The 15,667-nt window shown below is 34.4% G+C and overlaps 2 protein-coding genes across 2 annotated transcripts in view; one reads left to right on the forward strand and one right to left on the reverse strand.

Moving 5' to 3' along the window:
• LOC145670430 (heterochromatin-stabilizing protein CFDP1-like) overlaps positions 1-15,667 on the reverse strand; it is a 64,412-nt gene that overhangs the window by 23,562 nt on the left and 25,183 nt on the right. The gene's annotated exons all lie outside the window — the stretch shown is intronic.
• The window catches only part of LOC145670428 (uncharacterized), a 39,266-nt gene that overhangs the window by 6,505 nt on the left and 17,094 nt on the right, over positions 1-15,667 (forward strand). Inside the window, exon 3 of the mRNA XM_081739097.1 lies at positions 4,683-4,835. Coding sequence (XP_081595223.1) covers positions 4,683-4,835 — 153 coding nt within the window. The remainder of the gene's footprint in view (positions 1-4,682; positions 4,836-15,667) is intronic.

A 15,667-nucleotide genomic window follows, 5' to 3' on the forward strand; every position in this document is an offset into this window, starting at 1 on the left:
AAATCAAATGTATACTCGAATTTCAGTGCATCAAGAAAATATTATCGTGTACATATTTTAGAAGTTAATAAATATTATAAATATATGAGAAATGAAGCTAGTTAGTTTTTCACCATTACTTAATTTTTGTATTCGTTTCAAATTACACTGCCAATAAGTGTGTATGTTACTGCGTATGTAACCGAGTGATTTTTACAGAATGAATTTAGAAATTGAAGAAATAGGTCGAGTAGTGTTGCCAATATCAAAAACTGTTTTCCATTCTTGAATAGTTTGAGTTCTTTGGGCTGAATAAAGTATTTATTTAAAATTAACAGCCTGACATACTAAAAACAATATAAAATTTACCATTTTTCTTTTGTTTGTTTTTCATAACTGATAGGAGATAATGAAATACAACTTACCATAATCATAGATAATGCTATTCTACAACAGAAAATATGAACCTGAAGAATTTTCAGTGTTGTCATCCATAAAAACTACATTGTTGCCAGAATAACATTTCCCCCAATATCTAAGTTAAGGCAGCGACTAGAGGAACAAATTCAACTGCATTTGATTACGTATCATGTTGTTTTGGTATCCTGTGGACTACATTTTAAATAATAGTTGTATTTAGTTTGTAATAAACAAAATAGTTTTAACTTACAGTTATTAAAATTAAATAATAATGTTATTTAAAAAGTAGTTCACAGGATACCAAAACAATATGATACGTAATCAATTCCAGTTGAGTTCGTTCCTCTAGTCGCTGCCTTAACTTAGATTTTGGGGGAAATGTTATTCTGGCAACACTGTAATTTCTATGGATGGCAACACTGAAAAATTTTCACGTTAATATTTTCTGTTGTAGAATAACATTATCTATGATTGTGGTAAGTTGCATTTCATTATCTCCTTTCACTTATGAGAAACAAACGAAAGAAAAATGGTAAATTTTGTATTATTTTTAGTATGTCAGGCTCTTAAGTTCAATTATTTTGCGTGTAAGACAGATACATGATTGTGCAATGGAAATGCCATCCAAGAAAGTCTTCAAAGAGAATAATCATTGGAGGCTCGAAAACCTGTTGTGGATAAAGGAGAGGAGGGGAAGAAAGCCAGTTGCGAAGTCACTTCCAATGTGACTTCCCCCTTGTAAAACTCTGAAGTCACCACTGAATGTTAAAGAAACATTACATTGTACTTTTAACCCTGGTACTACGCCGCACAAAATTTACGTCCAGCTATGTGATGGCTTACTTCTCTCCCTACAACCGCATCATTTCTGCCGCCAGCACTGCTTCCACTGGTTAGTTGGCCCTGTAACGGCATAAGGGAAGGTTGTGTATGTTATCATTTCGTGCTAGTTAAATTTACGAATTGGTAGTAATAGTGGCATAAAAGACACGGTAGTAATCTGGGGTTAAGCCATGACTAGGTAAGAGTCACATGGAAAATGGAAAGAAGGAAGTATGACGTAATCATATTCTTTCACATTGGGATAATTTCACCAGTAAAGATCAGGATTGAATTAAGTATTTGTAGCTCGGAAGTCATGATAAAATCCTCGAAATGCGTCCTTACGGGCCAGAGCAGAACAAAGAGAACTTGAAGAGGTCGATCATATCAAATATATTGGACTAAGGAAGAAATTGGTCAGGTGCTATGTATGGAGCATTGGACTGTATGGTTCAGAGATATGGACATTACGAAAGTTAGAGAAATATTTAGAGAGCTTTGAAATGTGATGTTGAAGGAAGATGGAGAAGATAAAATGAACAGAAAGAGTAACAAACGAAGATGTTTTAAAACGGATAGGAGAGAAGAGAACGCTTCTAGCCAGCATCCTTCGTAGAAAGGCCAATTGGATTTGACACATCTTACGAAGAAACTGTCTTCTTCATACCGCCGTAGAATGAAGGATGAAAGGAAAGCGAGAAATAGGAAGAAGAACACAAGCGACCGATGATTTGAAAAACAGAAGAAAATATTGGGAGTTAAAAGAAGAAGCTGAAAATTGAGAAATATGGAAGAAACATTTCCACGGACAAACTGAAAATTAAGAAGAAAAATAAAACCCTCATCAGTCCCGAGGACCTGTCAAAAGGCAGAATACTTATTACTATTATTATTATTATTATTATTATTAATAAACTTGAAATTAGAAAGTGCAGGTATCAAAAATATTCTTTTGCTTTTAGTAAAGCACAAAATGGTAATAAAAGTAGAACGGTTTGCAGAAAGAGATTGTATAACATCATGGTAAGCTATATATAAATTGAAGAAAAACGAATTTGAAGCTTGTGAAAACAAAGTTACTAGATAAACAAAGAAGCCTTTTGGAATTAGTCGAGAGAAAAAGATACGAAGCTGAAATCCTTTGTGTGAAAGCCAAATATATATTGTATGCAAGTTGTACTGAATTTTTCGTATCAGATTTAAAGCTACTGCCGTGTTGGCGCGACAAGCACCAAGATTTTAGGCTTTAAGATATTCTAGAAATATAGCATTCTCACAACAGAAAACTTACGAAATCTTGATCGAGATAGTTTCTTTTTCAGTGAAATGTAAGAACTCGAGATTTCCTTTAATTCTTTGTTCACATTTGTAATAAGAAGTGATGGATTTCCAAAAGAGTTTTGGTAGCAGAAAGTGTTTTAACCTAAAACGATCGTGGCAACTTTCGATACTTTCAAACTTTAAACATAAATAAAATCACTACACCAAATAGCGTTCTCGCTTCGCAGTCAGGAAAGTACGATTAGAATCTGGTGACTGGGCTCCCAGATTTCCAGTTTTTTTCCGTTCCACTAGGCGAATGCGGAATGGTACCTTTTTAAATACAGGCCCTGGTTGACTTTTTTACATTTAATTATTATGAGGACTTTTATCCATTTAATTATTATTTTTAAATTCCACTGTTGTCTGTCCGTTACTCCACACGGATTCTTAATTTTTTTTTTTTTGAATAGACAAACAGAGTGATTATCTCGGCAAAGCTCGTTAATCGGGTCATCTTCACGGGTAATGGTGACTTGTGTCTACTAGAGATGAATTGGATGTTTCCAGTTTCCTGCTAGAAAAATTTCCAGTATTCCACGGTCAACTAAAAAAAAAAAAAAAAGTGAGTGCCAAGTATGAGTGTATGCTGTGATGTTTAATAGCTGTAAAATGTGTTGAAAAAGCGAAGCCTTCTTCAATATTCTAATACAAAAAAATTATAGAAACTAGACGGTTAAAATCGAAAAAATAGAAAAGTATGTGTTTTCTAGACGTTATTTCTCTCAGAACTTATCGTAATCAACATTTACTTTATTCTGCGAACACGTGCGTGCGTGTGTGTGTGTGTGTGTGTGTGTGTTGGTCAAAATAATTAAAAAATTATATTATAAACACTATCCGTTTTCTTTCTCGAACTAACTAGTTTTTCAGTGGTTGGCCAATTAGCCCTATCACCATCTACACCCAAATAATGGGACTGCCATCTTGAAGGATCTCAAAGAAATTTTTTTACATTTTTCCAATATTACACAAAACTTCCAGCATATTTTCAGTATTTCCAGTATCGATACAAATTTCCAGTATTTAAAGAGTATTAATAGACATCCTGTTTAATGCTCTCACTCTTAATATCTGATTTTCTATTATTGAAACAAAGGTGTATAATTAGAACGCTAGAAATCACTCATTGCGCCGATGGCAGCAAACATCCTCCAGCGGGTGACATCTACCGGACGAAATTTAAAAGTCTAACCTGTCATCATCTTTACTGTCGTTAGCAGAATTTATTTAGAACTACATATACAGGGTGTTTCAAAACAACACCGACAACGTTTGGGAGGTGATTCCTGACACCAAGATAAGACAAAAAGTATAGACCAACCTTGGTGCATAAGCACTTGCTTTCGGACTTATAGGCTACCGAAAACATGAACTTTAATTTAAAGGTCCATAGTTTCAAAACTATGGGACTTACGTAGTCGGGTCAAGACTTCACTTAGGAACTAGTACGTGTCCTATCCAAAAATCCGTTTCAGAATCCTAAGGTACTCATGCAACACTTTTTATAGAGGGAGTTAGGCTACGGGCATATAATTTGAAGTACTCACCAACTACCTCTATAAAAATTGTTGCGGAAGTACTGCAGGATTCTGAAACATGAATATTTGGATAGGGCACATACTAGTTCCTAAGTGGTCTTCACCCTACTATGGTAGGTCCCATAGTATTTGAGCTATGGACTTTTAACGTTAATTTTCTCATGTTTTCGGCAACCTATAACCAGGGGCGGATCCATGACAGACTTCTGGGGGGGCGGTGGGTTGTAATACTGCTACTTAGAGCTACTTTTAAGAGCCTCAAAAAATAAACTATATATTTTATTTATATATAAAATAAAAAAGTTTTTTCTTCTGGGGGGCAATCGCCCCGATCTCCCCCCCTGGACCCGCCCCTGCCTATAACACCGAAAGGAAGCATTTGTGCACCCAGGTTGGTCTATACTTTTCGACTTATCTTGGTGTCAGGAATCACCTCCCAAACGTTGTTGTTGTTTTGAAACACCCTGTATGAATGTTCCTGTCAGAGTTTGAAATAGGGTAGACACATTATAGATTTGAAAAAATGCATTATTTTCAGTAATTACTTTCTACTCTTTATAAATTTGTTTGTAATATCCATATTTATCTCTGATATTCCAGACTGTCAGGGTTGTCACCATTCATGGGTGAAACAGACGTGGAAACGATGGCCAACGTCACTATTGCCAAATATGACTTTGACGACGAAGCTTTCAATGAAATATCTGAAGATGCCAAAGATTTCATTCGAAAGCTATTACTTAAAGACAAAGAGTAAGTATGCATGTTCCCTTCCCTCAGTCATACCTTTACATAATAAAAATGAATAAAATGAGATATCCAAACATTTTAACAACAAGGGTTATGTGAAAGAGGTAAAATTACTACGTAAAACAGGAAATAAACTTGATTGATAAGTTAATGAAGCATGAAGCATCTAAATAAAGAGACTATTTAAATCTTGACGCTGACTATTTAACCAAAATAATTATAGATCTATTAAAGAGCACAAGTCACTTAAGAGAAGGTTTATAATATATATAATTGAAATTTGTAATAACATCACGTAGTAACATTTGAAAAAACACAACTTTATATTGGACTGGCAACATTGTTAATTTTGTGGTATTGCGGAGTGTGTAAAATAATGTTTCGCTATCGATATTTGCGATTTTAGCGTTTCCTAGCTATTAATTTAGAAGTTACAAGGGCATTCAAGATAAATGGTCCACATTGTAGATATATAATCATATATAGTAACTTCTGATACGCGTTTCACTAGATTCTTTCATAGCTGTTTGATCCTTGATTTTAACCTATCATCTTTTTCATTTGATAAACATACAGACCGTTAAGCACATTGAATCATTTCACTGTAATTCGATACAGTAGAGTACCGAAAACTCGGCCTAATGTAGACCGAAGGGTGGCCGAATTTTTGAAAATGTCAGATTATCGGGAACGGAGTTAAAAAAGAATAAGTACCAGTGTTTCCTCAGAAAATACAGTATTGTGCTTGTATGTATTGGTTGCTTGAGAATACAATAGAGAATAAACTGCTCAATTATCCTTAAACAAATGAAAAGTACGTACTTTATGAAAGCATAGAATCTGTATTATACATGAAAATTGAAAATTAATGAATACACACTGTACAGTAATTTACCTGATAAGACAGACCTCAGAAAAAATACTTTATGAAAACATAAAGCTGTCTATAATGAAAATTAACTAGCTGACTTTGCAAAAACTAGGTACTTTTTTAAAAAAGAAATGTGTGACGACCTGTTGTTACCCTGCCAGAGTGTGAACGAGTTATCCGGACTGACGGTTATCGAGTGCTGAGTTTTAGGGACCTTGCTGTATACCTAATTAGTATAAAAGTCCACATAAATAAGTTAATAAAATAAAAGAAAAAGAAAGATGTCAATAATGAATTACTTCATACAAGGAATTCAATATTGCTATATGCACACGCCATTCAGGTCGCAACAATATGGTTTCCATTAATTCAGCATCTTTAACTACAAACTAATACGATTCTCACCACCTGCATCAAAATAATTACTCTCATGTGTATCTATTGTCGTCAGAAAATAAGAATATTCATCTACATTCTTTCTACAAATACTTCAAAATGTGAACCACTTTAAAAAAGATTTATACCGTCTTAAAGGCAAGTGCGAAATCGTGGGGGACGAGAGATTCCCCCACAATAATTTTGGAATAAAATCCCTTTAACAAGGTACTGGAAGTAAATAAAGTAATACCATTGTCAAAAGTTTGCAATTAATTACAGTAATTCTTCGATAATTAACACATATATGTTATATATTAGTGGTATGGAAAGACACAGAAAACAACTAGAGTTTATTATATCCTTAATTTCACATGATTAAATAATTATAGACGTTCAAGTATATAACATTCCAGTATCCTTCACTTCGACTGTGATAATTTCAGACCCTACTTCAAGGAAGTCATGGTCTCCACGTCAATCTTTTTTTACAAAATAAATTATATAGTTGAATAATTTCTTTAAACAGCATTCATTAATTTTTTAAAAGTCTCTCAGTCTCTCGTACTTAAAAAAAAATTACGATAGAAAGGAACTTAGCGTTCATACCTTTGTTGCAATTTACTATAGTTTAAATTTACCGATAGCAAAAAGGAGTCCTAGCATGGACAAAAGGTACACAATTGATCAGAATATGAAACATATTTGTTGGGATGGAAAGTTAAGTAGGATTGGCAAATACTTGCTAAATATGTCATATAGGTTGATTGACAGAACAGGAAGAAAAACAGATTGTTAAAATATTATAAGTTAGTTATTGATGAGTTCATGGTGTTATGATAGAACAAATGAAAATTGTAATTTGTGATGAACGGATATTGAATTGTAATAATATATTGAGAAATCGAATGATTCAGAACGTATGTAGGTGAGATATAAAAGGGAGAAATATCAATACACTGAAACTTCCGAATAAAACGACAGTTGCAGGCGTACAATATTCGTTTTGTTTCTTTTCATTATCATTGACTAGCAGAATACCCATTCTTCGTATGGGGAGAATACGTGGATATGAAGGAGTGAATTTGCATTTAAACGGCATCGTGATTGTCACTGTTCATCTAAGCGACCCCGAAAACTATGGATTCGACACTAATATCGGTGATTTTCGATCACTTTTATAAATCTCCCTCACCCCAAGTTGCGGGGCTGAATTTGAACAGCATCGAAAGTGTCACTGTTCATCTCAGCGACCCCGAAGACTATGGATTCGATAAACATAGGTCATTTTCGATCATTTTTAAATATCTTCCCCTAACCTAAGTTGCACAGTCAAAGTAGGAAAAAAAAAATCCCAGGCCGGAACCTCATCTACTCGATATGTTGAAAATTTGATCGAAATCGGTCTCGTGGTTCAAGAGTTATTCAGTCACAAACATAGTCACTTTCATTTTTATATAAACCGGTGGCGTAGATTAAGCACATTCTTATTTTTATAAAATGAACATTGGACACATTAGAGAAACGTAGCTCTCAAGCCTCGAACGGCTTTTCAATAGCGTATAAAGAAAATAGACGAAACATAAAATTAATTAACTAACTTGCTATTGTACAGTATCTCTGTCACCCACTTGGTATGTTACAGTCACATAATTATTATCATTAATAAGTATAATCCACCGATACAGAATATTAACTTTTCGCGATAATTGTTCAGAGTAGCTATTCAGAGTAAAACGAACGAAAATGTCGATTAACATAAATTAATTAATTGATGTACTTGTATAACTTTTGCCCTATGTCTCGGTTTAAATATCTATCACAGTTTCAAATGTACATGTCAAGAACAGGTTGATGAAAAAGGCTTACATGCACAAGCTGATCTAAGAGTGAAGGTCGAATTTCTCGTCAAGGGGAGCTAAATAATATAATTAAACGGGCCCTTGCCAATATTGACATCCCAAAAATTTTAGAACCACCTGCAGTTTCGAGATGATGGAAAACGACCAGCTGGAGTGATATTAACCCATTGCAAAATGCTGCAACGAGTGGTATGAGACGTCACAAGGTGTATGCACCTTTTGATTTAGCTTCAACTTACAAAGAGGCAGGAAATGCTGCTAAGACAGCCTGTACGCGAAATCACACAAAATAATCCGAACTAAAAGATCATTATGTGTTCATTGCCTTTGCTACTGAAACTATGGGAGTTTTTAGCCAGGAAGCTAGGGAATTCCTAAAGGAAATTGGATCGAAATTAAATCTCAAGACGGGAGATCCGAGAAGTGCACAATTTTTATTTCAGCGGATTAGTTTAGTAATACAACGAGGTAATGCGGTTAGCATTTTAAGTTCCTTTCCCTTTCCCAAATGGAAAATTTATTTATTTATTTATTTATTATTTGAAATGAACCAGAATTTATGAACACTTTGGATTGAAAAGTTTGTAAACTATTTAAGTTTTGTCAATTACGTGATATTTTTCATGCTACTTCCAAAGATGCTGGAAGATGGACTTACTCGCTTTTCTCAGTTATGAAGTTAACTTGTTCTACACAATTTTGTTATTAATTTTTATTTATTCGAGTATTAACTCAACATAATTAGATTTGATTCAAAATTATAATATTAACTGTTTTCTTAAATATTGCTATCGTAAAAAAAATAATAAAACATTTATAAGACAAATCAACTATTTTATGAGAAAACATGTGACAAAAATTGATTATAAACTTGATTGAAACACAACTTAAATAAACCTATTTCTTAATATAACTTTTCTTAATTTGAAGCAGCTTAAGTCTGATAGTGTATATCTACCTCGTTGTTGAAAAATCGAGATTATATGTTGCGATTGATACTTAATATACGACAACTTGTATCTTGTAATATTGTTGAATTGATCGATTTATTTCTTTAGTGAACCAATATTTAAAACAGACTAATTTTTAGTGTTGGTATTAATCTTTTTATAAAAATATGCTTATAATTTTTAGTTATTTACGAAATTGCTGTGACCACTAGAAAAGAAAACTACTTTACATAATTTTAAAAATGTTTAAGTATTATTTGGAAAAATAGTTCTAAAAATATTTTTTGTAAAAAAAAAATAATTATTTGTGAGACTCTGAGATAACATATGCATGTGATTTGTTTTAACCTAAAAAGAGATTGTTTTTATATACATTTATTGACACTAATATATTTACAAGTTCATATATGTAAATACGAATTTATATCGATGTATTCCTGTTTCTGTTTTCAAAGGCACCACACTTTACCTGTAATATTAGTTTGTCGAAGACAAATAACTGCATTCGTATTTTGTAGAATCAAGCAGTGTATTTGACCAGAAATATCCTAAGAATTACATTACTTTTTTAAAACCATAATTTTACCAATTAGACGAGCAAAAAATAATAAAAAAATCTCAATGTAAAAAATTACTTCAACAGTACCTAGGTATATGGATACTGGTTTAATTTGATTTGTCGAAAATTATTCCAATATAAACTATTGAAAAAGAATAATTACGTACAACTAGTTCAGTGGAGTCGTCAAGCCTTAGAGGGAGCATTAAATTCAGAGACAGACAGACCTGGAGGCTTCATAATCAGCACCAGGATACTATTTGTTAGGCGTAACAGTATATAGATTGAAGAGTGAATTGAATCAAAGGAGAGGGTTCACTTTGACGGTAATGCTAATATGCAAACCTCAAAACATTTAAGAGTTACAGGTTGCATAAACATCTAGACGAAAAGATTTATATATTCCTAATTCCTTATAAAACCAGGACACCTGTCAGTTACGCTAATTCTAATAGTTCATAGCCAAATTAACATATGTCGCTAGCGTGCAGGCAATTTACAAGTTAGTCGATGGTTTGGAGGAACAACTAATACATTTTAAAAAATCAGATTGAAACTACAACTAACATCAATACATAAAGAAAAAAAAAAGTGTCTAGACACCTGTTTTTAAAGTTTTCACAAACTCACAGCATAGTCCACAAATCCTGACACAACTAACACAATACATAAAATGAAAAAATAAAAGAGTCATTACATGAAAAATAGATGGTCATCGCAGTTAATTTTATTTCCAAGACGTTTTTTTTCTTCTTTTTTTCTCGTTGATCCGCTTCAGTTCGCCCCAAACTCCCCTGCTAAAAGCAGGTTTTGTGATTGTCTTGAGATTTTGCATAGCATCGGAAGGTTGAACGCATGCCTCTTCCACAAACTCAACAGGACATCAATATCTTTATGATTTCCCAGGATTCACCCATTTATCCCATAAGTTCGGATTATCATCATTACTTGGATACTATCACTTTAAGTATCTCACAAAACATGTATTTGTAGTAACCATCTTATAGAGAGTGAAAGTGATATTTGCTGACAAAAATCTCTGGTCTTGGTCGAGAGGAAAAATGATCAGCATAAAAAGGGTTCAAATACAACCCTCCTATGGAACTATTAATTCCGTTTCATAAAAACCCGGTCGTGATGAGGGGTAGTTGACTTCTTAAGAAAGATAGTCCATTGAGACAGACTGCATCATAATATACACCGGGAAACAAATGTAGTTATCGAAACTTCATACCAACTATAAAACAAGGCAACTTCCTAGCGAGCACGGCAGCTTAAGTTTTAGAGTTCTCCCGTTTCCTCCCATTTATTATTATTCTATGAATATCAATTCCTTTCATAACCCTAAACACCCGTCTTTTTAAGACTACAGGTCATAAATGCATTTCATTTTATTTCATTTGTTTCGATTTTTTAAGTATCTCTTTATGCGATAATCTGTAGAATGGTTTTTACTTTTGCATATTTGACCGAAAAATAGGCAAAGATTCCTGTCCGAACTAAAGCTACATGTTCTATTTGTTTCTGGAAAGTTGAGTAAGGAAACCTCCAAAAAAAAAAGTTTAAGTAAAATTAAAAAGACCAGCAACTATGATTATTCATTGAATATTTATGACAAGGAGAAAACCATCATTTCTTCAGCTTGATAGAATTGCTATCTAGAAGTCATATACTTGAAAACTGTGTATATAGCATACTATTACAAAATTGTGTACCTCCTTCGCAGCATTTAATATTAGACAATTATGTTTATCTATCATACTCTATTAAACATTTCTTTTCCGACAGTACTACCATTATTTTAAAAAATCCTATTTTACTCCCCACATTCTGCGAAACTTCATGAACAAGGTTGTCGAATGTAGCTGAAATACTGAACATAAAACTTCTTTGGAGATAATGTAAAATCCTGCTTGTGGTAGAGTATAGGTAAAGCAAATTATAGTCCGGGATTGGAAAATTCTATTATAATATAAATAGATACAAATTCTCTACTATTTCTGGTTTAAGTAGGTGTCTCCTCGACCTGATGGTCTCAGGAAGGATTCCTCACTAAGCAAGCTACGTGAGGAGGTGTAGAACACTCACTGCTCCACTGCAAGCAGAGAGGGTTTAGGGTCCCGACAAAGCTCCACTGCAAGCTAGGCCGGGGTTGTGATTAGGAATCTCCCGCTGCTCCACTACAAGCAGAAAGAGAGCTAAAGTTTCCCACAAGGCTCCATGGCAAGCCAGGAGGAAAAAGAATCGATAGCTCCACTGCAAGCAGAAAGAGAGCTAAAGTTTCCCACAAGGCTCCATGGCAAGCCAGGAGGAAAAGGAATCGATAGCTCCACTGCAAGCAGAAAGAGAGCTAAAGTTTCCCACAAGGCTCCATGGCAAGCCAGGAGGAAAAGGAATCGATAGCTCCACTGCAAGCAGAAAGAGAGCTAAAGTTTCCCACAAGGCTCCATGGCAAGCCAGGAGGAAAAGGAATCGATAGCTCCACTGCAAGCAGAAAGAGAGCTAAAGTTTCCCACAAGGCTCCATGGCAAGCCAGGAGGAAAAGGAATCGATAGCTCCACTGCAAGCAGAAAGAGAGCTAAAGTTTCCCACAAGGCTCCATGGCAAGCCAGGAGGAAAAGGAATCGATAGCTCCACTGCAAGCCAAGAAAAGAAATTTGACCAGCCGAGACTGGTGTCTGTAAATGGAAGCCTCTCACTTGCATAGGTGCTCGCTCCTTTCCCTCGTCGTCATGTGACGTTTCTGTATCTCCGTCTTCTGCAGCTATAGTACTCCGTAGTAAGATGCACCTGGTTGTTGTTTCTAAATGGAGCATATGTAGGCTGTTTGTAAACAGAAGCATATAATCATACGGGACATTACAATATAGATAGGTAGGGTTAATTTTTATTATTTTGGTTTCTCAGGGAGTTGACAAAGACATATCTGAACTTTCCTTACTCCTTGCAAAAGATCCAGGCGATTGCATTACCGAACATATGAATATATATATATGACGTGTACATTAATATGTGTAAAATAAGTTTATTCTTGCTGACTGAATCGAACTGATCACAATGTATGCTCACTCGCGTAAATTCAGGATCATTGCTGTATAATAAAAAGACAACTAACTTTAGTATGTAAAATAATAGTCATGGATTATTACTTCGAATTTTGTGTAGGCAATGTCGACTATAATTTTAGCCCATAAATATGATTTTAAAAAAAGAGGTTTATATTGATAGAAATGAAAAAAAAAATAGAACTTCTTACGTCATAGTTGAAGACAGGAAACAAAATGCTAAGTATGACAAAGGCCCATCAATGTAGCCTATAAGGTGCATGATTTTTGATATCTATGTCTGTTTAGTATTATAACATGTAGAAACGTGCATTTTCTAGTGTTGCCAAAGCATTAATGTTTGACGATGACATCAAAAGAATACGTAGTGATAAGCAATAGTTGGATATGTTATAAATTAGGATGCTTGATTAGTGAAGATAGTGACTTTTTCTCAAATTGATGATTGCCTGACTGTGCTTAATGAGAAAGCGAATCCTAAGAAACGGATAGACTTCAGCAATTACAGAACTACAACTACTCTAGAAGCTACTAGATTTGTCTTGTTTCTGGTGTTTGTTATTAATTAGGTATAATTGTGCATGCGATATGTATTAGTATTAGGTATAATCAAAATACTAAAGTAATTATTTAACTTTGAAAAGTTAAAATATTTTAAAAATAAAGTTTCGCTACATAGATTGGAATTAAGACGCACAACTACAGACATGTGTTATTCTTCTTTTGATAACTGATCGAACATCTGAGTAACATTTGAACTACATACTTCTACTTAAGCATCTCCTTGACAAAATGAAATACTTAATCAGGTAATATGTTTAACTTGTACGAGGGTTCCACTGAAAGTTTCGGGGAAATGATAGAACGCAAGAACATCAAAGTACAAATTTCTTTTTATTGCTTTTGAAAGTACTCCCCCTGTGCAGCAATACATTGTTTCATGCGATAGAACCATACCTTGAAATAGTTATGCCACTCTGAATTTGGTACCTATGAAACATGCAGTTTGTATGCCTCGATGGCCTCTTCTGGAGTGCAAAAGCGCTTCTCACGCAACATGTTCTTGATTGTTGGGGAAAAAAAAATAAATCACTAGGGGCTAAATCAGGAGAATAAGCCGGATGTGTCATCATTTCAACGTTTTCCTGGTCCAGAAAATCAATTGTGGCACTGCTGTGTGCGAGCTGGCATTGTCGTGATGTAGAATGATTCGAGGGTTGGAGTTGGACTGTCTGCTCACATTCAGTACTTCTGGTAGACACCATTCTGCATTGACTGTTCTACGATTCTCCAATAGGACAGTTGCAATATGACCTGATTTACGAAAAAATTATGCAGTCATTTGTTTGGAGACACTCTGCGCACGAACAACTTTGATTGGTTTGGGTTCATCGCGGAAAACTCACACAGTAGATTGTCGTTTTGTTTCCGCTTCGTATGCATAAATCCACATTTCATCATTTGTTGCGATGTTAAACATCAAAGTAGATGAAACAAACTTGAACCGTTTCGTCATAGCTTCACACCACTTTACACAGGCGTCTTTTTGTGCTTGAGTTAAATTGTGTGGGATCCAACGAGCGCCGAGTTTTTTCACACCTATATGATCATGCAATATTGTTTGTATTTGGTTTACGCCAATGCCTAAGGCTCCCTGAATTTCGCGATAAGTCACATGTCGATCAGTGTTAATTAATTCACGAACAGATGGCTATCGATGGACGACCTGCACGATCCTCATCACTCATGCTGACCCGACCACATCTGAATTAATAAAAACCACCTGTAAATTGTCATCTGGGATGTGGCTTCATCAGGAAAAGTAGCAGTCACCCGACAAACACACTCTTTCGAAAATCGTAATAAACCATGACACGGAAGTGCTCTCTCGTCAGGTCTATGTTTGATCACAACCACCTTACTTCAAACTGATGTCCTGCAACGACAAAGATTCCGAGTTACATACGATTTTGCATTTAGACTGAACAAAGATGAACATTTATAACTACAACAAAATCTAATAGATTGCATTGTTCCCAGTACGTGATTCCTGAAACTTTCAGTGCAACCCTCGTAATCAATGAAAAGTGGAGGAAGGACTATTTTCAATTTATGCTTGACTCTACGTCCTTATCAAACGCACAGATTAGAAGAACTGAATTCAACTATTTATGAGGACACCGATCTACGCCACAACCTGAGTTGTGTACAGCCTCTACACAGATCATACATGAAAGATCACTTCATCTACAACAAATTCTTCAGAATCTTGGATTACAAGATCATGCCACAGTCCTGATTGAGGGGTCTATTTTTTTTTAATAAGTTTGTACAATACATAAAATAAGGTGTCTCAACATTTAGGGTGGTTATTATTCTAATCCAGATTTTAAGTAAGGCTTAAATTTCCTACATCAGATCTAAGTTCCACATTTTCTTCTTCATTAACTTGTGTTTTTGTTTCCTTGCGTCTAACGTTCATTGCCGGCACCAAGACTATATAAGACGTGGATATACAGCTTTACGTTAGTTTCAAACTACACATACTCATACTAGAAATTACATTTGAACTCTTTTGCCTTATTAATTCTATATCGCACTTACTATCAGTGCCGGACTTACGTATAAGCTAAACAAGTTATAGCTTAGGGCCCCACTCTCTTGGGGACACAAAAAATTTAAAGGCAAAAAACTGGACGTAAATCTCCAAAATAAAATAAAATAAAGAAAGTAAAATCTAAGTGCAGTAACAGTGTGCTTCTATGATGTAGGTGATGGGACCCCCTCCTGCTCTCTAAAATGTCATTTGACAAAGGACAGCAGGACATATAAAAGGCCCGATTACCTTCAAAAGCTTAGAGCCTCACTTGACCTAAATCCGGCTCTGCTCACTGTAACAATTAAAAGCTATTTATCATTGATTTTAGCACACTCCGAGAACATTCTATGATGGAAGATATGAAAGTTAAACTACGAGTCAAAATCACAAATGATGTGATAATATTCTTAAGCATCTATTTAGTATATTGCTATATAAAACAAATTTCAGTATATATATATATATATATATATATATATATATATATATATATATATATATATATATATATATATATATATATATATATATATAAAGAACTAATAAATACGGAT

The sequence above is a fragment of the Thermobia domestica genome, chromosome 14 (genome assembly GCF_964235325.1).
Source record: "Thermobia domestica chromosome 14, izTheDome1.hap1.1, whole genome shotgun sequence".
Lineage (NCBI taxonomy): Eukaryota > Metazoa > Arthropoda > Insecta > Zygentoma > Lepismatidae > Thermobia > Thermobia domestica.